The 21,405-nt window shown below is 41.0% G+C and overlaps 1 protein-coding gene across 2 annotated transcripts; it reads left to right on the top strand.

Annotated features, from left to right (window-relative positions):
• The first annotated feature begins 3,266 nt into the window (after positions 1-3,266).
• Positions 3,267-21,158, top strand: col6a2 (collagen, type VI, alpha 2). 2 transcript variants are annotated; one of them, XM_034137515.1, is made up of 32 exons: positions 3,267-3,458; positions 7,786-7,877; positions 8,028-8,128; positions 8,240-8,383; positions 8,832-9,197; positions 9,278-9,298; positions 9,678-9,743; positions 9,833-9,931; positions 10,038-10,064; positions 10,665-10,691; positions 10,804-10,848; positions 10,993-11,046; positions 11,138-11,200; positions 11,288-11,350; positions 11,540-11,593; positions 11,724-11,759; positions 11,842-11,904; positions 12,024-12,086; positions 12,197-12,259; positions 13,081-13,143; positions 13,375-13,425; positions 13,513-13,611; positions 13,688-13,750; positions 14,912-14,947; positions 15,036-15,081; positions 15,173-15,325; positions 15,739-15,833; positions 16,558-16,739; positions 16,825-17,003; positions 17,343-17,381; positions 18,956-19,290; positions 20,163-21,158. In XM_034137515.1, exons 2-32 carry the CDS (start codon positions 7,802-7,804, stop codon positions 20,430-20,432), a joined length of 3,042 nt encoding a protein of 1,013 aa, XP_033993406.1. In that variant the 5' UTR covers positions 3,267-3,458; positions 7,786-7,801; the 3' UTR covers positions 20,433-21,158. The 2 variants fall into 2 exon arrangements, with proteins under 2 accessions (XP_033993406.1, XP_033993407.1); XM_034137516.1 differs by lacking the exons at positions 18,956-19,290; positions 20,163-21,158 and adding an exon at positions 17,565-18,920.
• Positions 21,159-21,405: the final 247 nt, after the last annotated feature.

Raw genomic sequence — 21,405 nt, 5'->3', positions numbered from 1 at the left:
TCATCGTCAACATGAATATTAAAGTCACCTATGATAATTACTTTATCTGTTTTAAGTACCAAAGTTGCTAAAAAGATAAGAATTCTGAATAAGGACCTGGTGCACGGTACACTGTAACAAATAAGATTGGCTGCAAAGTTTTCCAGGCCGGATGCGTAACGGTGCGTCTACACAGCAGCGTTAAAAAAATCTTGAAACACTTCTGCCCATTCACTTTGAATGGGGTGACGTCACTTTCCCTCACTTTTCGCCGAAATGCATTGTGAGCAGGCGAGCGGAGATTTTCAGGATTCAAAGTTGAACAATGTTCAACTTTTGAGGCTGAGTTGGAAGCGTCAGCCAATCAAATCCCGTGTACGCAAATCTGACAGTTCAAGCTCTAGCCAATCAAACGGCGTGTATGCTGGGAGAGACATACCGCAGGTCATTTCCTCATATTTCAAAACATGGAGGAGAAATTAGCGGTAGCGAATCAATCACCCGGTGCTTTATGACCAGACCTACTGGGATATAAACCGGAGGAGCCAGGCATGGAGGGAGGTGGCAGAGACAGTGGTAGGTTTTCGCCTGTTTTGGGGAGTTTATATCCAGTTTACTTCGGGCTTTTTTGCTTCGTATGTCGCGGGCGGGAGATTCATGTGATTGGTTGTTCGTGCCTTGCTCGCAAAAAATCCTCAAGCTTCAGATACGCCCACCTCCAAGATTTTTTTAACGCTGCTGTGTAGACGTACCGTAAGACTAAAAACAAGGCTTTCAAAGGAGGTATAATTTAAAGGACACCTATCATGCTATATTTAAATGATATATTGTAGGGCCATACCTATATAAGGTATATTTATACGTTTCTGTTTTCAAAATACCAAACAGATCATGCATTTTAGCCATGCCTCATTTCGCTCTATTTGCTGTTCTCCGGCCCTGTTTTTGCAGGGGGCTGATTCTGTGAGCTGCAGCTGACCACGCCCCCCTGCAGGAGAGGGGAGCACGCTCTGATCAAGTCAGAAGAGGGGGTGAAAAATAGATATCCGTCCTCCGTGTTTTATTAGAGCTTATTATTATATAGAGTCGTTATTCATTTGTTTTAAAGCTCAATAAATAACAAAGAAGACCTTTGACCGGCACTTTTCTAATTTTGTCCGGAAGATTTAAACTTTAATGGACATCTTGACCGGCGAAAGAAAACCTAACTGAAACTCTGCCGCACGGTCCCCTCGTTCCTTGGAAGAGGCGGAGAGGTGGGTGTTTGTCATCTGCTGGTGGACTAACCGTAGAGAATTACAGTGCTTGCCTCGACGGGGAGGGATTGCATTGAATTAAAGCAGCAGGAGCAAACGCTTGCCTCGGGGAGGGAGAAAAAAAGCCACAGCGGAGAATAAACAGAAGGGTAACCATGGTAACCATGCGCGGGAAGTCTTCTTCGCTGCTTTTGTGGCAGACTACAGCGCCACTTACAGGCCTGGCATATGTACTACAGCGTCTCCAGCGCATTCGAGCGGCAATGGCCGGCCGTGGCCCAACCCCACATTCCCCTGATAGGTGGAGAGTTGGCCCAATAGCCGTAGCGCCACCGTCCTGACGTCAGGACAGTGTTCAAATCTGGATCAGTTTTTATCAGATCCGTTGCAGCCCCTTTTTTAGAGATTTGGGTATGGAGGAAAATAGAGAGGGTTGTGTTTTCTGACACTTGGTGAGTTCCCTGGAACACCGGGGACAAATATTCATGTATAAAAGATGTACAAAAGTGCATTTTGCATGATAGGTCCCCTTCAATTTTGGTTTAGTATTGATAAGTACATTTGAGTCAAAGATGGCTGCAACTCCACCTCCTCGGCCTGTGCCTCGAGGAATATGAGTATTGATATGGCTGGGTGGAGTGGCCTCATTTATGTTGACATATTCTTCATGTCTCAACCAAGTTTCAGTGAGACAGCATATATCAATATTATAATCTGATATTAAATCATTTACCAATATTGCTTTAGATGCTAGAGATCTTATGTTTAAGAGACCACATTTAATCTTCCTGTTTCGTTGAACTGTAGTAGTTGTTACATTTACTTTTATTAGGTTATTATGTATGACACCTCTATTAGGTTTTACCTTAAAGGGGACCTATCATGCAAAATGCACTTTTGTACGTCTTTTATACATGTCTATGTGTGCACGTGCCTGCCGAACACGATACATTAAGATAAGAGGAAACAAAAAAACATAGGGTCTAACTCTTGTGTGTATACCTACATCTCTGCTAGTGCAGCTGACTTTCATGAAATTCCACTTTGATGTTGTATTGTTGAAGAAATTGATTCCAGTTTCTGGTCATTAACATCAGCACCTGTCGTACTCTGTTGTTGTTCTTCATCTCCCTCTCCCCACTGATAACTACTCATGTAACGGATGTGGACTTGGATGTAACAGCATGTTCATGACATGGCCTCCCATGTCCTTCCTGGATAAGACATTAGTGGCACTGTTGCTCATTAATGCATTGGCAGCTCTTCGGGGCCACATCAGAGAATACAAGCAAATTGAACAATGATTTGTTTCTGCACATGTAAATATGCTTTACATTCAGAGTGTTGATGTAAATGTCTGTGCAGGTGTGTACATACACAGTAAATCCTGCAACAGGGAGACCTCCCACCATGTCCACCGGCACTCATACAAATCGGCAATCAGCTGGAGCACCTACAAGCGTCTAAACATGGAGAGCAGACTCATGGACAGTCTGTTAGTGTTTACATCGAGTATAAACTCCTCTTACTCGGCCTACTAATTCTAACCAGACCACCAGACACAAGCAGGGTCCATTTTTTGTGTACGTGTGTGTGTGTGTGTTTATGAGTATGGGAGGGTTAAGTCTACTCTTTATCCTGTTCTATTTCAAACGGACTGAGCACCACATGTGTGAGATTAACTGTGAAAACCTAAAATTCTCTTTCTCAGGGACATTAAAGCTCGGTGTCCACATGTGTTCCGCTGAGGGCCACATCCATAAAACATTCATATCTTATGATACTAACTGCAACTGCATAACAATCACTTTTGAATAGTTTAACGCTTCTTCGAGGAGGGAATTTCTCAAGACTCCAGCTGTGCTTGGTATTCTGTCTTATTCATGGCAGTTAATAGGGGGTGGGGGGGTTGTTCACGGGCGCGACATCACTCCGGTTCTTGCGGATCCATAGCGCCTCCACGCGGACAGAAATGGGCACTTGGCTGCATCGCGCGCGTACAGGAGGAGGGATCAGATCTGGTGGCTGGGGCTGGACCGGGACAGGAGGGCGAACGGACGGCTCTTCTGCGGGAAGTAAACGCGCATCAAGGGCTTTATTTTCCCATTTTCTACCTACTGTATCTCGCTTTTCTTTCTCGGTTTTCCCTCCTGCTGAGATGAGGAGTTAATCAACAGAGGATCAGACGCTCGCAAAGTTTTCAAGTTGTTGGAAAGAGTTCGGGTAAGCAGCACTTTTACGCACAACAGTGTGCCAATCTCTCACTTTCTCTGCTTCCTCTCCTCTTGTCTGCCTCTTTTTTGCTGTCTATTTGCATGTCTTAAAAGTTCTCTCTTCTACAGAAATCAAGTATTTTTCTCAGTCGGTCAAACTTATTGATTCGTATCTCCTTAAACACCTAAAAACGAATCGCCAAAGAAAGAAAAAAAAAACCTAAGCATGGCCTAGAACATGGGGTCTGTTAGTCGTACTCTTATATTTGCATGTTTTTCTTGCATGATATTTACCTGTTCAGTGGTGGTGAAGGCTATAGTATAGGGTCTCCCACTCGCTCCCCTGGCCTGGGCAGAGGGAGAGGAGTGGGAAAATCTGCAAGGAGCGACTCCTCCGCAGCTGTCAGTCCGCCAGAGGGAGCCACAGAAAGCGCGTGGCTGACTTAATAGTGTTAAAGTAATGGCCTTAAATTATTTGTCTGAAAAATGTGTTTTCCTAAGTGCAAATTGCGGGGTCTGACATTATTTTGATATAAATAACATATATCTATTGATAACTATTTTTAGATAAGTAAATGCCTATTGCTCTACTTGTGGGATGGCTTTTGTTTGCATTGAAAATTATATTTTCTTTTTATTACTTAAATTGGAGAAGTCCTATTTTTTTCCCCCTTGTGAGGATGCACGTTTCTGTAGTCTTAAGAGTACATTATACTGCAGTGAACATTAGTTGGCAGATGGCCCAGTGGTAGACACCAGAGATGGAGTACTCGAGTCCTGGACTCGGACTCGAGTCGGACTCGAGTGCCGATTTTCGGGACTCGTGACTCGACTCGGACTCCCGCACTGATTGACGCGACTCGGACTTGGACTCGTGAATTCTCGCGCACGATGACTTGGACTCGGACTCGGACTCGGACTCGTGAATTATCGCGTACGCTGACTTGGACTCGGACTCGGACTCGTGAATTTTTCCCCCCATGATGACTCGGACTCGACTTGTACATTGACGCTCCGACTTGGACTCGGACTCGGACTCGAGCAAGTTTTCTATGGAGTCTGATGTCCTCTATCCTGGCGTGTGCACCGGCTGCGAGGCGAGTTCACGTACTGGGCCCCGCTATTCCAGTCTAAAGATGTCTAGAGACACACCCCGCATCGTGCTGTATGCTTTCACACATTCTGCTTCCACATTGGAAAAGAGCAGCGCAAAATGCTCTATGTGGAAACAATATTGAAGAGAAGGCTCCGTAACACATTACTCTAAACATCGAGTTCAGACATATAGGCTGTCTTGAACACTATCATCAGAGTAACGTCATCTAATCAATACATAAAGATTCAGCCGATAACACGAAAGCATATGGCTACTTAACATGCAGAATGACGTCATTTTGCATGCTAAGTAGCCATGTGCTTTCTGGGGCTAAATCTTTATCAGTAAACCGATTTAACCGGTAAAAGTTCCTTCAAAATAAGAGTCCCGATCTTATTACTATCAAAATAAAAGTGCAAAACGAAAACTTTACCATAGGAAAATATTGGCATACAAATATAATCACTTCTCTAAAAGGTAACTCATTTTAAACATAGTTTATATATAATAATAATAATAATAATATTAATATTAGTAATAAGCTTTATATTTGTATAGCACCTATTACAAGAATTGTAGCCAAACTGGCTTCACAGCAGTTCAATAGACAGATTAGTATAACATGACAGGATAAAAGCAATGTAGAGGAGCAGCTACATTTCAACACATATATCCACGAAGATTAATACATGAAGACTTGTGACTCGGACTTGACTTGGACTCTTCTTAGGTGACTCGGACTTGGACTCGGACTCGAACACAGGTAATGATGACTCGGACTCGGACTCGACTCGGACACTCCTTGGGTGACTCGGACTTGGACTCGGACTCGAACACAGGTAATGATGACTCGGACTCTGACTCGACTCGGACATTCCTTGGGTGACTCGGACTTGGACTCGGACTCGACTACGACTCTCCCTTGGTGACTCGGACTTGGACTCGGACTCGAAGAGTGGTGACTCGAGAGTGACTTGGACTCGTGAATTGGTGACTTGACTACAACACTGGTAGACACTCACTGGTTGTGCTATTAGAGGTTGCACTGTCTTTATTGACATGTTTCTACTAATGTGTTGGGTTAAAACTTGATGTGAGAGTTAGCCTATTACTTTCCCGTACATATAGCTAGGCTGGATTATTAATCATGTACAGTGTTCACCTCCCAGGGGCCCTGAAGGCCTCATACCATGAGTGTGTCAGCTGGTTGGTTTGTGTTAATTTAAATCCTTTGATCAGGAATATGCACACCTGAGATAATCAGGGTCATAATGAAGGTCCTGCATGATAACCTGCTTTATGGCCAGTGAACAGGGATTAGCCGTGAGAGCCTCTGGAGGTCAGCAGTCTGAGGCTTTATAAAATATAATGGTGTAAATAATTAATGTTCTCATCAATATTTTTGCAGAATACATTTTGAGTCAATACAAATGATATAAAATTGGGTTGAACTGCAATCTTTACCACTCGTGTAATATGCTAAAATACTCCACTAGATGTCGCTGTCCCTTTAAATGAATTGCCTCCTACAGCAACAAAAACTCGCTACCACCATTACACCATTAGGACTCTGTTAGCTTTCATTTATAAAGGTAAGCATATTTTAGTTTGAGAGGTCTAACTGAACAGAATTATGTAACTTTATTCAAAAAATAATTATGTGAATTAATCAAACTTAAATAAATAAATTACAAACGACTTCATTAAATAATGCTAAAGGTATAAAAGCTAAGCTAGCAACATTTAAATGGACTATACAGAATAAAACCAACTTCTGGTCATGAATTTTTGTTAATACGATACGTTCAATATAATTGCATTATCCATAGTGAAATAATTAGACACGTTTGAGTTTTTACTGTCTCAAAATATGCTCCACTAACTGGTTAAATTGTCTTTTACCAATAAAGGTAGTTATACAAAGATAATAAACGAACAACATTTATAAAATAATATATCCACTGTTGTCATAACATCTATTCAATGTTATTCCATCATACATTTAATGTAAATAGTATATTAGTATGATCTTTCATTATTTCTGACATTTTACAAATAATATATAGGCTAATGTTCTTATATCAGAAAATCCTGAAGACACCCACAAATGAACCATTTACCTCACTAAACAGATGAGCAAGTATGGTTCATTCCTTAAAAAAGTATTTAAAGAAAATGTATTGGTTTCCAAATGTATTTTGATACCTTCACCATGAAGTGAGGTCTTAACCATTTGGTAAAGGTCCATATAAAAGTTAAATATTGGGTGCAGCATGGGAAAGAAAAGGAGGAGGGTCTTTTGAAATCTGCTGTTAAAAATCCAATACGTATGAACAGGGGCGCCGCCAGGGATTTTGGGCCCCATGAAAAGATATCACATTGGTTACTTAAACATTTTTTTCTTAATGTTCTAAAATAGTTTGGGCCCCTGTCAGTCACGGGCCCTTAGAATCGTCCTAACTTTTCAACCCCTTACGTATGAAGTACTTTATTCAGTCAGCAGCAGGCTCCTTGGGGCCTAATGCATCATGAGTCTGTTTATTTTGTGCCATCACCTAAAATCATATTTGTATACTTTTTTAACTTGAGGATGAGGTGCTATGTTTATATAACGTCATTTGTTCCATGTGTAAGCTTTGGACTGACAGTTTTCATTTGGTGAAAGAGTGAATCCTTAAAATATATGTGCCTGTATATATTAAGTGGATCTATGATTGAAATGTGGCAGAATGTAAAGGTGTAAGATTTAGGTTTATTTCTGCATGAATAATTCGTAAAAAGGCAAATGTATGCCTATATTGAAATCAGTCACTTCTTCCAGCCTCTGTCATTTCCATTTCCTCCGACAAACACAAGAAAGAGGAGCCATGTTCAACAAATGCAAGGCTTTCAAACCCATTACATAACTCTCTGGCAGCCATTTTGTTCCCCAGCTAAAGGTCACTGGACTGTCTCTCAAAGAAGTACCAGATGCAGAGTTGATAAAGAAATTACTTTCCAAGTTGCAAATGTCTTTTCAAATCAACCATAGCATGACAAACATCCTACAGGAATGATAAGAAAATTCCACTTTTTTCCTAAACTCATTCAGGCTTTCGATAGTCACATATATGTCTTTCCATTTCTTCCAATCCCTATTTCTTCTATATTTTTTTGTCTTTTCCACAAGTTCTCTTTTCACTTATTGATTTTGATTGATACATTTGGAAATAAATGTATGTCCTCTTCCTTCACACGTTAGACAGGAGACGAGGAAGATGTTGGGGTTAGAGGTCATCGCGCTCTGTCTTCTTTTTGGAGCCCTGGCGCACGGCCAGCAGTCAGAGTGCAGCAGTGAGTGCCATCAAAGTGAATCTTTGTTTCCTTAAAGCCATAGTAACACTACTTTATTGACATGCCATGAAACATTTAATCTGGCTTTTAAATGCATTGCAATTTTCCACAGAGGCTTTACACATGTTTTTTCTTGCGTGTTCCCTCCAGAGAAGAATGAATGTCCCATCGAGGTGTACTTCACCATAGACACATCTGAGTCCATCGCCCTGCAGGAGCCGCCCCCTGGCGCGCTGGTCGAAAAAATCAAGGTACCTCCTTTGCTGCAAATTCACCACTTAAACCTTAACACAAAATATTTCCATTTCATAGTGTCATCATCATTGCCATGTTGTATAATTTGGTGTTTCTTTCTGTTGTAGCAATTCACTGAGCAGTTTGCACAGCGTCTGCAAGATGCTGAACTCAAAGGTGTTGTGCAAGTCAACTGGAACATGGGTGGACTGCACTTCTCCCAGGACCAGGAAGTGTTCAGTAACATGACATCCAATAACGATTTCATTTCTGTGAGTAACACATACACAAACACACCAACACACACACCAAATTCCGTATATTCAGCCTTCAAATTATGTAAATACTGGTTAAAGCTGAACTACGCGACATTTTTTGTATTGTATTGTACGCGATCACATACTTTTTGTCTTAAAATTGTATTGAAATTAGATTTTTATTTGGTCTGATATTTTGGCATATACGCCGTTTTTTTTGTCAAAATAAAAGTCAATCGCCAGTTAGCTTAGCACAAAGACTGGAAACGGGTAAACAACTAGCCTGGATGTCATCAAAATCTGCCTACCTACTTTAAAGCTAACCAAATAACAAGCTAAATCTTGTTGTTTAATACAAACAAAAAACAAACTGTTAAGATAACAATTAGCCGTTGTATGTGCTGATTATGTGATAAACACTTTTGGGCCCCAGTGATAACAAGTCACTTGTTTTTGTGTCCAGCGCCTCAAAGGAATCAAATACCTGGGTAAGGGCACCCACACCGACTGCGCCATCACCAGAATGACGAAGGAAATGCTGCGCACGGCGGCCTCTTCCCCAAAAGCCCTCCGATTCGCTGTGATCATCACCGACGGCCACGTGACTGGAAGCCCGTGTAACGGCATCAAAGCGGCATCAGACAGGGCTCGTGAAGAGCACATCCGCATGTTCGTCGTGGCGTCATCGAAGAACGTGGATGAGACTGGGCTGAAGGAGATCGCCAACCCTCCCGCTGAGGTCTACAGGAGGGACTTCAAGGCTGTGGATATTGTCCAGGGCAGAGTTGTCATACATACAGACACCATTGACCGCATCATCCAAACCATGGTAAAACACAAACACACAGACACACATGAAACATCAGCAACAATTGTTCTGCTCACACTTTGCTCCTTTTGTCTTCACAGAAACATCTGGCGTTTGTCGAAGTAAGGATGAAAAAACAATGATCATAAAGATGTATTTCTTTGTGGCCCCATTGTTTACAGGTTTACCATTTCCCCCTTTTCGTTATAGTGGAGATACTACAGCAAGTCTTTGAAATATTGTGTTTACATGTATGATATTTAGATTTACATATTGACATGGAAACAGCCCTAGCGGCCTCGCCAAAACGTTCACATATATTTAAATTGCAGTTTATTATAAATATTTGTCCATCCTTTATTTAATCCTCCTTTTTAACCTAATTATTATATAACCCACTCGTATCCCCTCCCTCCTAAGCAACCTGAGTTCTTTTAAACTAAAACATATTCATTGAATTTCATCATAAAGATTTATATTTGCTTGTTTTTTTTCACACAGTGTTACAAAGTGTCCTGTCTGGAGACCCCAGGGCCTGACGGTCCACTAGGCCACAGAGGACAGAAAGTGAGCTCTACACACACTGACACACTTTGCAGAATTTGCACACCAGTCACTTTCAACCTCACACACATATCTTCTCCTTTTGACTGCAGGGAGCTAAAGGGGACAACGGAGACCCAGGTCCTAAAGGATTGGGCGGTCGCCAAGGAGACCCTGGTATCGAGGGTCCCATCGGTCAGCCCGGTACCAAGGTAGGTCACTGAACATCCACCTGCCTCTCGTCACAATTCACTGAAGTATTTTTCTTTGTGTTTATATTATAACAACAAATGTTCTTCTTTTTGTTCCTGTCTGTAGGGAGATCACGGTCATACAGGCGAGAAGGTGAGGCATCAAGTTCATCAACGCACAATTTAATAACTGACCTGGTTCATGGACTTTTGGTCGTTTTTTTTTACATTTCTTTTGTGGTTGTTTTGCATCTCTTTTAGTACATTTTCTGTCCGTCTTTGGTCATTTTGCATCTCACCGTAGACATTTTGAGTCTCTTTGTAGACATTTTGAGTCTCTTTGTGGTAATTTTCTGTCTTATTTGGGTTATTGCCTTTCTTTGTAATCATACCTATTGGTTATTTTGTCTCTTTTTAGTCATTTGGCATCTGTTTTTGGTCATTTTGAAACTGTTGTAGATGTTTTGTGTCTCTTTGTAGTCGTTTTCTGTCTCATTTTTGTCTTTTTGTCTCTCTGTGGTCGTTTTCTGTCTCTTTTTGGTAATTTTGTGTCTCTGTATGACTTCCCCCGAGAAATATTAACAGTAACTTTAAATAGAGGCTCCTGACCACCTATTAGGTCCTTGGTCCTGTGCCCAACTGGGTTTGGGTTGTAGATAAATTATAATCTAGATGAATCATATCATATTCTGTTACTGAATAAACCCATATTAATTGTGCGTAAAATAACTGCTGATCTTCTGTCTGCCCACAGGGAGAGATCGGAACTCAGGGGAAAAAGGTAGGAACTTGTTCTCCATTTATATTTTATTGCCAAAATAAATCCCTTATTATCGTTCATTTTGTAAGATATCGATATTTCCCATCTAATTGCCTTTTTTCTTTGTTGTCAGGGTGTTGGTGGCATCGCAGGGCGCAACGGGACAGATGGACAGAAGGTATGTGCTGTACAAGGATTAAATTGGCCAGGTTTAGTACATTGCCTCCAAATGCCTCCTAGAAACATTAACAACTAACTTATCCTATTCTGAAATGTTTTAAATAGTCGACATCTGATTTTTACCTTTTATCTTCTTCCTCAGGGTAAAATCGGACGAATTGGCTCTCCTGGCTGCAAAGGAGACCCAGGCAACATAGTATGACTTCGTTAAACCTGATTCAAAATGATCAGTACATCCAGATTGCGTTGTGTGATTAAGTATTTATGGTGTGTTTGATGCTTTACAGGGTCCTGATGGTCACCCAGGAGAAGTTGGTGAGCGTGGTTTAGGTGGAACTGACGGAGAAAAGGTGCGTTTGTTCACCTAAAACAAATTCCATTAAACCTGTGTTTGATCTCTGCCTGACCGTCTTTGTGTGTGTGTGTCTTGTCTTCAGGGGGATGGCGGTCGCCCTGGAAGAGCTGGTCCTTCTGGCCCCTCCGGAGATGGTGGACCTAAGGTAAACAAAAACAGGGGGTAGTCAGTTATCTAATCAGGTCTTTCCTATAAATAGCTAAAAGATGTTAAAAGGCCCAAAGCACCTGAAAAGTCTGCTGATCATTTTCTGTTGTTTCATCACTAAGGGTCACTTTGTTCTTATTTATATTTTAATATATTAAAATGCTAAACTCTGGTGCTTCTCCCACAGGGAGAGAGTGGAAGTTCTGGAGCGCCTGGCTTGCCTGGACTGAAAGGAAATCCAGTGAGTGTTATACAGATTTGAACGACAAGATGAAGAGTCAAAGACATTATTAACATGATGTTATTTATATATTTCAAACACACACTCATTATGTGCATCCTGTAGCTCACCTGTGTGTTGTTTTTCTCAGGGAACCCCTGGACTTGTTGGACCGAGAGGAGAGGGGGTAAGAAATCACACATATCACACTTCATCGGGCGCCTGTATTGGCTTCCTGTTTATTTTTTCTAATCGTCTTTATGTTCTAGGGGAGAAGAGGAGACTATGGGCCAAAGGGGGCTCAGGGGACAGATGGAGGAAAGGGAGACAAGGTACGAGTTTAAGCACAAAAATCGAATCTGTGATGTATTATTAATTATTATGATTATGTGTTTCGTCACAATACATTGTTCCACCACCAGGGGGCTTAACGCAGATGTTTCTGTTTCAGGGTGAAATGGGGCCTGAGGGTTTGAGAGGGCTTGCAGGTGAATCAGGAAACAAAGGAACAACGGTGAGATGATCTATATCATATTTTTAATCTGCATACGTTAATATGAAGACCACCACTCTAATATACCCACTATCCCTGCACCTGTTGAAATCTCTCTCTCATTTCAACAGGGAGACAACGGACTTCCAGGCCCCAGGGGACCACCGGGGTCATCAGGCGAGGCCGGGAGAAATGTAGGTTTATATGTCTGCTCTGACTCTGATGTCATTCCTTACTATTGTTAAATGCAAATGGCCACACTAATGGTTTGATTGATAAGAAGCCACAAGCACCTCTCTAGATGATGTTGTACCATTTCCCTTCTTTTTTTTACAGTAAACAACATTTCCTTTTGTCTAAATAAAATACAGTTAAAACTAAAATCCTTTCCTTATATTTACATAAATGTCTTTACATACAGTATGTCTGTATACTTTACATAAAATAAAAAGTCACATATTTGGGACTGTATCTCTGTACATTGCATTTTTTTTAATACATAATACTGTGAACCTTTGCACCTTTCTTAAGATTTAAAGATTCAAAGGCATTATTTTTACATGCACAATAGCTACGTTTTGGACGTCCCAGGCTCTTCCAACAATGCAACAAACAGTACTGAAAAATAGAGAAATAAAACTAGTGCAAACAAATGGTAAAACAGACATAATGTTTCAAGTAAAATGCAGGGATAAAAAAAATATATATTATAAAGCATAACATAAAACAGAATAGAACATTATATACTGTACAGCAGAATAAATACTGTATATTGTGATAATATATAAATATGTGGAATAAACACTAACATTATTTAAGTGAACACTTTTGAAATGGTACAGCTCTTTCATTTTATTGTATGTTTTTACATTTATGTTTCTTTTATTCTTTGTATGTGTCTTGCTTTTTTCTTCTAACGTTTTTAGGTTTTGCATCAAAGCTATTTTTTGTCGTGCTTTGATTCAGATTAGGGTTCATGTTACATAACACTACATTAACACTGTTTGTATCTTAGGGTACCAGAGGTGACCATGGTGATGCCGGACCAAGGGGAGAATCTGGACCGCTTGGACCAAAGGTCTGTGTGTGTGTGTGTGTGTGTGTGTGTGTGTGTGTGTGTGTGTGTGTGTGTGTGTGTGTGTGTGTGTGTGTGTGTGTGTGTGTGTGTGTGTGTGTGTGTGTGTGTGTGTGTGTGTGTGTGTGTGTGTGTGTGTGTGTGTGTGTGTGTGTGTGTGTGTGTGTGCATCTTCCTCGGACGGTTTCAGGTCTCTTTGCAGTTTGTCTTGATTGCTTCATTGTCTCTATTCAGGGAGATCTAGGAAGACCCGGCTTCAGCTACCCCGGGTCGAGAGGATCATCGGTAACGTACACATGCACTTCGTCTTTTCACATTTACTAATCGAAGTGACACACGTGGCTGACAAATCTCTCCTCCACTGTGTTTCAGGGTGAGAGAGGAGAGAAGGGCAACAATGGACCTCGTGGCGGCAGAGGAGACTGCGGGCCAAAGGGTGATCAAGGAAATAAAGGAACTTTTGGAGAAGGAGTGAGTTCAATACTTGTTATTGGATGCATTCTGTTACTTTGCAGCTACAAAACGCTAATGTGTCTGCTTACAACAGGGTGATCCAGGATCTCAGGGTGAACCCGGCCTAAGAGGGACAAGAGGAGGGTTTGGGCGTGATGTAAGTATATAAAAAGCACACTGTCAGTAAAGTGAGACAGATACAGCTGCATACACGATCACTGGTATAGAGAGTGGCATCCAGCTAGTGCCAAACACAGCTAATGTCTTCATGTGGTATAGACTATATTAGGAAAATATGCCAAAAAAGTGTTGAATATCGCAAAGATGATATCACTTTGAGTAAATAAATAGATATTCAAGTGAATCGGTCCTGCGTCCCTGCTTTCATTATGCTTCTAAAATAAGACAAAATGCGTGTTGGATTAAAATAAGAACATTGTTTAATTGAAGATTGATGTTAAAAACAAAAGGAACTAATAAAAAAAAGGATAGTAATATTTTTGATTTGCAGTTCTCCACTATAACTCACTTTCAACCAACAAGTGTTGACATTGACTAGAATGTGAATCATAGGCAGAATAATGAATCCTGTATTCATCCCACAGCAAATAAATGTACACTTTCATTTTTACAATAAAGGGGACATTGCAGATAAAAAGGCAAAATAAAACGAGTAGACTGAAATACAAATCTAATACGTACACAGCAAAACAAAGAGCAAATGAAAGTATAGGAACAAATAAAAGTAGTCACTAATAACATTACTAAATTGTAAAAAGATATATATATTTCAGTATTATTTCACAGTCTTGTTACAGTCTTCAGCAAGTACAAAAAAGTATATATTGTGCATTCCTTTTATTCATTTGTTTACTTGATAGTGATTATTAGAAACAAACAGACGTGCAATCGCCGCTAAATGCACTTTAACACAGCGGTATCTCCTCCTGCACTTTAGGTAGCTCTTGTATCTCCTCCTGCACTTTATATGTCGTAGCTGCTACATTGTACTGCCATGTGGTAAATGCTTGTATGCTGCTCATGCTCTTTCTGCATATCATGTATTTCTGTTTGTCATGTATATAACCGTCATGTTCATAAGTGGTGTATGTGACGGGACTACGGATGGAAATTAGCTCAAAGCAAAAATCCGGCTCATTTACATTTGAAAGCATTATTTTGTTTAAAATGTTCATCAATGTGCACTGTCCCGGTTCAAATAACGGATTAAATGAAATGAAATAAAAATCATCTTGTAGCAATCCCAAACCAAAGCTAAGAGGCAGGATGTGATTTTGTGTCTTCTCTTCCTCTGCAGGGAAGTCCTGGTCCTGAGGGAGACCCCGGCCTCACTGTAAGAACATTTCATCTAAGCGCTCTTTTATCACAGCCACATCAACATTAAAATAATGGATTTAATGATTTAATTGTTCTTCCTGCAGGAATGTGATGTTATGAACTACATCAGGGAAACGTGTGGATGCTGTGGTGAGTTTTATTATCGCCCTTGTGTTTCCGTTTGTTATCCGAATATGCTCTGGCAGATTCTCACAGTTTGTGTTTTTTTTGTCGTCTGCAGACTGTGAGAAAATCTGCGGACCCCTGGACATCGTGTTTGTGATTGACAGCTCAGAGTCAGTGGGTCTGACCAACTTCACCCTGGAGAAGAACTTTGTTATCAACACCATCAACAGACTGGGGTCCATGGCCAAAGACCCTAAATCAGAAACAGGTTTGAACATGCATTTGTTCAAGTTACAAAAGATATGTTTAACAGAATTACATTTGAACATATCACGGCTAAAGTTATATTTTCCCTTTTTCCAATATTTCCATACACTCAATTTGACTAAATAGACCTTGAACACATCAGATTGTAACTTAATGGAACTTCTGTTAGCTTTTAGCTCTTGGCTCCGTCAACAAAAAAAACTTTATTTTACAAGATTCAATAACAAACCTTTAAGGCCCAATTCAAAAATGCAAAATGGAGTTGATACATTTAAAAAAAAAAAAGGGTCTAGTCAAGCAACATAAATAATGAAAAAAGTGTCCGGGCGTGTGATTTTATGATTGAAGCATTGTCTGTACAATGGCATAAAAATGTACAAGATGGATGCTGACTTTGCTTGCTTGTGTACCCAGGCACACGCGTGGGCGTTGTTCAGTACAGTCACAGTGGAACATTCCAGGCCATCAAGCTCGACGACCCCAAGATCGATTCACTGTCTGCTTTCAAGGTCTCAAAACACAAACACATGTGCAAACTGCTCTGAAGTGTATTTTTAGGGTGTTTACAGACTGTTGTTTTGTCTTCTTTTGTCCAGATGTTTCTTAATTAATCAGGGCTGATGTGCTGTCTGAAATAAGGCACATGACATCAGGGTTACATATGTGCACATATCCTGCACTTCAGTTCTGACATTAACCAAGTATCTGTATAGGCAATGACTGGTAGAACCATGTTAAAGACCAAAGCTGGCCTTTTTCTTTGTTTTCTCCCATTGAAAGACTACTATTAATATTTATCGTCCGCAGAGTAGGGCGGTTCATACTGGGCCATAGGTAACTGTGAAGCTAGATTTATGCTAAAGATTATATGCTAATCATGCTACCTCACCATTTGTGGATGATGGAAAATACAAGAAACTTAGCCTTCTGCTGAACCTGGCATCTTAACCAATGAAAAGCTACCCTATAACAAACTAAGAGATTGTTCCCACTACTCCAGAGGTCCATTTGTTGTTAGGCATCAATTCCAAGGTAGCTACTTATTTTGATTCATTTTGTTGTCTGAGTTTAAGTTTTATGAACACGGTAAGTGCAAAAAACTGCATAGTAATTGAACTTAAGTGCAGTTTACAGCTATGACTATGAGTTTTTGAATCAGGATCTTCCTCTGTGTCCACTCTCTCATAACATGAACCTACAGACCTCTCACAGTCTGACTTGTCCACCATTCAGGACGCAGTGAAGCGTTTGGAGTGGATCGCTGGAGGAACATGGACTCCATCCGCCCTGAAGTACGCCTACGACAGCCTGATCAGGGACAGCCGCAGAGCCAAAGCCAACGTCACCGTGGTTGTCATCACAGACGGACGCTTCGACCCCAGAGATGACGACACGCTGCTCACCTACCTCTGCAGGTGCCTGGCCGTTAGGCTGCATATTCAGATTTAGAACTGTTTGGAAGAACAAAGCTTTATCTCATTGCTTGTATTGTGCGCGCAGGTTTCCCAACGTTGATGTGAGTGCCATCGGTGTCGGAGACATGTTTGACCAGACAGAGGAGAATGAGAGTCTGAAGAGCATCGCCTGCCAGAAGAACGGCAGGGTGATGGGCATGAGCCACTTTGCAGACCTGGTGGCCGAGGAGTTCATCGACAAGATAGCAAATGTGATCTGCCCAGGTACGATCTATACTGAAGCACAAATTATACATATTTTTATATATATATATATATATAACAATATATACTTCCACTTTTAATACACCTCACCTCCTTTATACATGCTACACTTATTTTCTTAAATACTGTCTCTGATACTGGATTTCAATATTGTAAATTGTAATTTGTGTAATTTCTATTGTTATCTTTAATATTCTATGCTTCTTATTAATATTAAGCTATTTATGGCTATTTACTTTTGCTGTAACAATGTACATTTCCTGATTCTGATTACATAGAGTATGTCCATCTGTTTATTGTGACCTTTTTGTGTGACATCTGTCGTTATCTTTGCTTTAGATCCCATCACCAAATGCCCAGACCTCCCTTGTAAATCAGGTAATATATTAAAATATTCTGTATTACGTGATGTCTCCGCTTCTAAGATTTTCCAGCGTTTAGGCCTGGGTAACCAGCATTCTTAAGGCAACTCAGTATAGCTCCGCCCCTCTCTGTTGGCTGTGTTAATGCGTCGTGTGTGTGGGACCCCGCCCACAATGAGATATCGCCCGCTTGTTTCAGGAGGGGGCGTCACTGGGGGGCAAGCCCCTCCCCCATGGAAACCTCTGGCCGAGGAAGGCAGCCCCTCATTGGTCCCCACCTCTTTGGAGGGTGTGACCAACCTGCTGAACGGCCTGAGCGAGCAGCAGTATGGGGTTGGCGTGGCAACCATGGCGTACGCAGCCCAGAGAGCCAAACTCACCCAGGGAGCGGACAGGCAGCAGTGGACCCAGCTGTTCATCGACTCCTTCAAATATGTCTACGGAGACATTATGGGAGACCCAGAGAGAGCCTTAGGACTCTGCTAATGCTAATATGCTATCCATGCTACCTCGCCAATCTGGACGCCAACAACTAATAAGCTTACTGCTGGACATAGAATAGATTTTTATTAAACTGTGGGCATTTTTTATTAACTCAATGTGTGCAATGTTCACCTGGGCTGATGCAAAATGATTGCATGATATGAAACTGGCCTAGTACTAACATATCAAAGCAGCATTGTTTAAAGTTACTGTGTGATGATGGATCGAAATTAAAAATGTGATGCTTCATCTTCTCATAGAACATTTCTAACTACATACAATGAGCTTTCTCGCAGAAATGTATGTCTGTTAGAAATATGATACATATCATTTCCTAAACCTTAGTGGAGGAACGTTCTCCATTCCCATTGAATGGATGGGCCGATGTCGTCCTTTTGTTGGCAGATTGGTCTGCAGAGCCATTCATGTTGCTCCTGTTTAGTGTACAGAGGCTCTTTGACGAAGCCTCATTTCCACTGTGAATCACGAGCCCGCTGAATCACTACAATTACTTTTTTTCCGCTGTTTTGCACATATCCATGGTTACGGCCTTAACTTTTTTGTGCTCTGGGAATGAGTCATGTTGGTGAAAAGGCCATGACATTTGGAAAATATCTGTTTTTATATATATAACAGCATATGAGTCAGACGTAGGTGTATGTTGATGTTAGGGTAATGGACTTGGCACTGAAAATGAAGGGAATATTGTCTGGTATGCCCTTGATTGGTGCATGTTTCTTTTGCATGTGGCTTGGCTTGTAAAGTAGGATGACTAGAGGTAAATGACCACAGAGCAACGTTAACCAAATGTTAGCTCTGTTACTCAAACTTGCTGATATGAACTATTTTGTTTTGTACAAGATGTATTCATGTTTTTATAATGCAATCTAAAGAGAATAAAATCATAAAGCAAACTAAAAAAGTGATTTCTTAAAAAAGCCAGTACTGATATAAGAAGGTTTAAATGGGTTTAGGCAGCTAGACTTGAAAAACACCATGTTACCATATAATTTGCTGGCTTTGGCCTACGAGCATCTGTGTACCAGCTGTAGCTCTATGAACGTTTTGATTTGGATCTTCATGTGTGTATGTGTGTGTTTGTTCCAGAGCCAGCAGTGGCTAGCTGCGTTCAGAGACCAGTGGATGTGGTGTTCATGCTGGATGGCTCTGAGAGGATGGGATTGGAGGACCACCGCAGGGCCAAAGAGTTCATCGAGAACGTGGCTAGCAAACTCACCCTGGCTAGCGGCCAGACAGACAACAGGAACGCCCGCTTTGCTCTGCTGCAGTACGGCAGCCCCACAGAACAGCGGGTGGAGTTCGCGCTCACGCACAATCTCACAGTGATCTCTGATGCGCTGTCCAGGGTGAACTACATGGACTCCTCTTCTGCTCTGGGCAGTGCTATCATCCATGCTGTCAACAACCTGGTGATTCCACTGGTATGAACACACACAAGCAGATTTCCTCTTTTTTTATTTGATTTCTTGTGTAAGAATAAAGTATACCTCTCATTCTGCACCAATTGGCAAACACCTGGTCTAACACCGAAACCAGTGTTGTAAACCTGCATTCTTTCTAATGGCCAGCAGGGGGCAAGGGTTGCAAAAAATAGGTCTAGTTGTATAGAAGTCTATGAGGAAATTACCATACTTTTTGTAAATCATAGTCCCATTTAGAACAAAAATAAACATCAATATAGCAGTGTATACTTTAGGGCAGTGCTCCCTTGTAATTGACACGTTGCTACCCCTGCTTGTCCTTATTTAAAACTTAAAAGTTCAACCCTATCACACAGTTTTTTTGTTGCATGAAAGTTATTAGCAGCATTTTGGTTACATGAAAATGTATTTTTCAGACTCCTGGAAGTAACCACCTACAACTACATGTAAGAGTCAGTCAGGCATATAACTCCCAGAAAAAACACTACTTGTCATCTTTACACTTTATTTTTGGTAAATTAATATATGTTCAAACATGGAACAGAGCCAGTGTAGCTTCTCCCCATGTTTGTAGTCTTCATAAGCTAATCACATCCTAGCTCTAGCTTTGTTTTGCTGTACAGTCATGAGAGTAGTACCCATCCTCTATCTCATCTCTCGGCAAGAAAGCCAATAATAACATGTCAAAAACAACAGATAAACATGTTATTAGCAGTTTTGGCCTGCTTCTTGTCTTTATGCCAAGCTAAATGTATTTGGCTCCAGCTAGATAACAACACACATAAATGAGTATGATATTAATCCTCTTGTATAACTCTTGACATGACAATGAAAGTGTGTTTCCATTGTAACATTGCATTTTGTTTTTGTAGCAGGGAGACCGCTTGGTCCGTCGTAACGCTGAGCTGGCGTTTGTGTTCATCACCGATGGCATCACAGCCAGCGAGCAGCTGGAGGAGGGCGTGTCTGCCATGAGGCGAGCGGAAGGCGTTCCCACGGTTATCGCCATGGGATCAGACACAGACGAAGAGGTGCTGCGGAAGGTGTCGCTAGGGGACATGTCGGCCATCTTCAGGGGAGCTGACTACAGCGTGCTGAACAAACCCTCGTTCTTTGAGCGCTTTATCCGCTGGATATGCTAGTGAGGAACTGTAACACTCTGCACCATAGAGTTAGAACCCAGAGAGTGAAGGAAGCTCCTTCAGCTACACTTAAACACACACAGAGTTCAACAAACCTCATTCTCAATACTGGATGTAAGGCACTGTTGTGGGACCAGATTAATTTGGACAAAAACCAAAACTATCCTTGTAGGATCAGCTGATCACACTCACACATAGGCTTGCAATATCATTTGTAACTCGATTGTCATTCTAAATCTATTGTCAGTACTTCCAAAGACACTCACAAGTATCCGGAGGAGAGGTGTATGATTATTGAATGTGTATGAAACAAATTGTACACTTTATTTTGTTTTTATTTTGTATTGAAGTCTCTCTCTCCCTCTTTCTCTCTCACCCCTTCTCCCTCTCTCTCTATCTCTCTCTCTCTCACTCTCTCTCCCTCAGTCTTCACAAAGTCAGTATTTACATTAATGGTGCTAAAATAGAAATAAAGGACAAAGCCATCTGATTGGTTCTGAAAGCTTTTTTTTACATCGTGGTAATGATGTAATTACTGTTCAGGAAATGAACGCATTGAGACATATCTTCTACAGGGGGAAACAGATATCACATAAATACCCCACACTCAGCCACACGAGAATCCCTCACCGGGTACACGCTGTAGTTAATGTATTGACGGACAAACGAAAAATAACCAAATCTGTAAACATTAATTCCAAATAAAGCCTAATGTGGTGACCCCAACTCTGTGTTCTGTGTTTGCTAAACACATACATGTGTGATGTGTTCATGTGTTTTTGATCCATGTGCAATTTGTCATTGAATCACTGCAAACACTGCATGAAGGAGGAGGCAATGATTTTAATAAAGAAAATAAGTCACACACTTACATACTACACTTTAATCTTTTGGAATGTAATAATGATCTTCTATCCATATCCAATAATTATATTCAAATATTGTATTACCATTTTGCATAATCAATACTTCA

This window comes from Trematomus bernacchii, unplaced genomic scaffold, assembly GCF_902827165.1.
Source record: "Trematomus bernacchii unplaced genomic scaffold, fTreBer1.1, whole genome shotgun sequence".
Lineage (NCBI taxonomy): Eukaryota > Metazoa > Chordata > Actinopteri > Perciformes > Nototheniidae > Trematomus > Trematomus bernacchii.
Note: the sequence above shows the minus strand (reverse complement) of the source record. Positions and strands in the feature narration are given on the sequence as shown.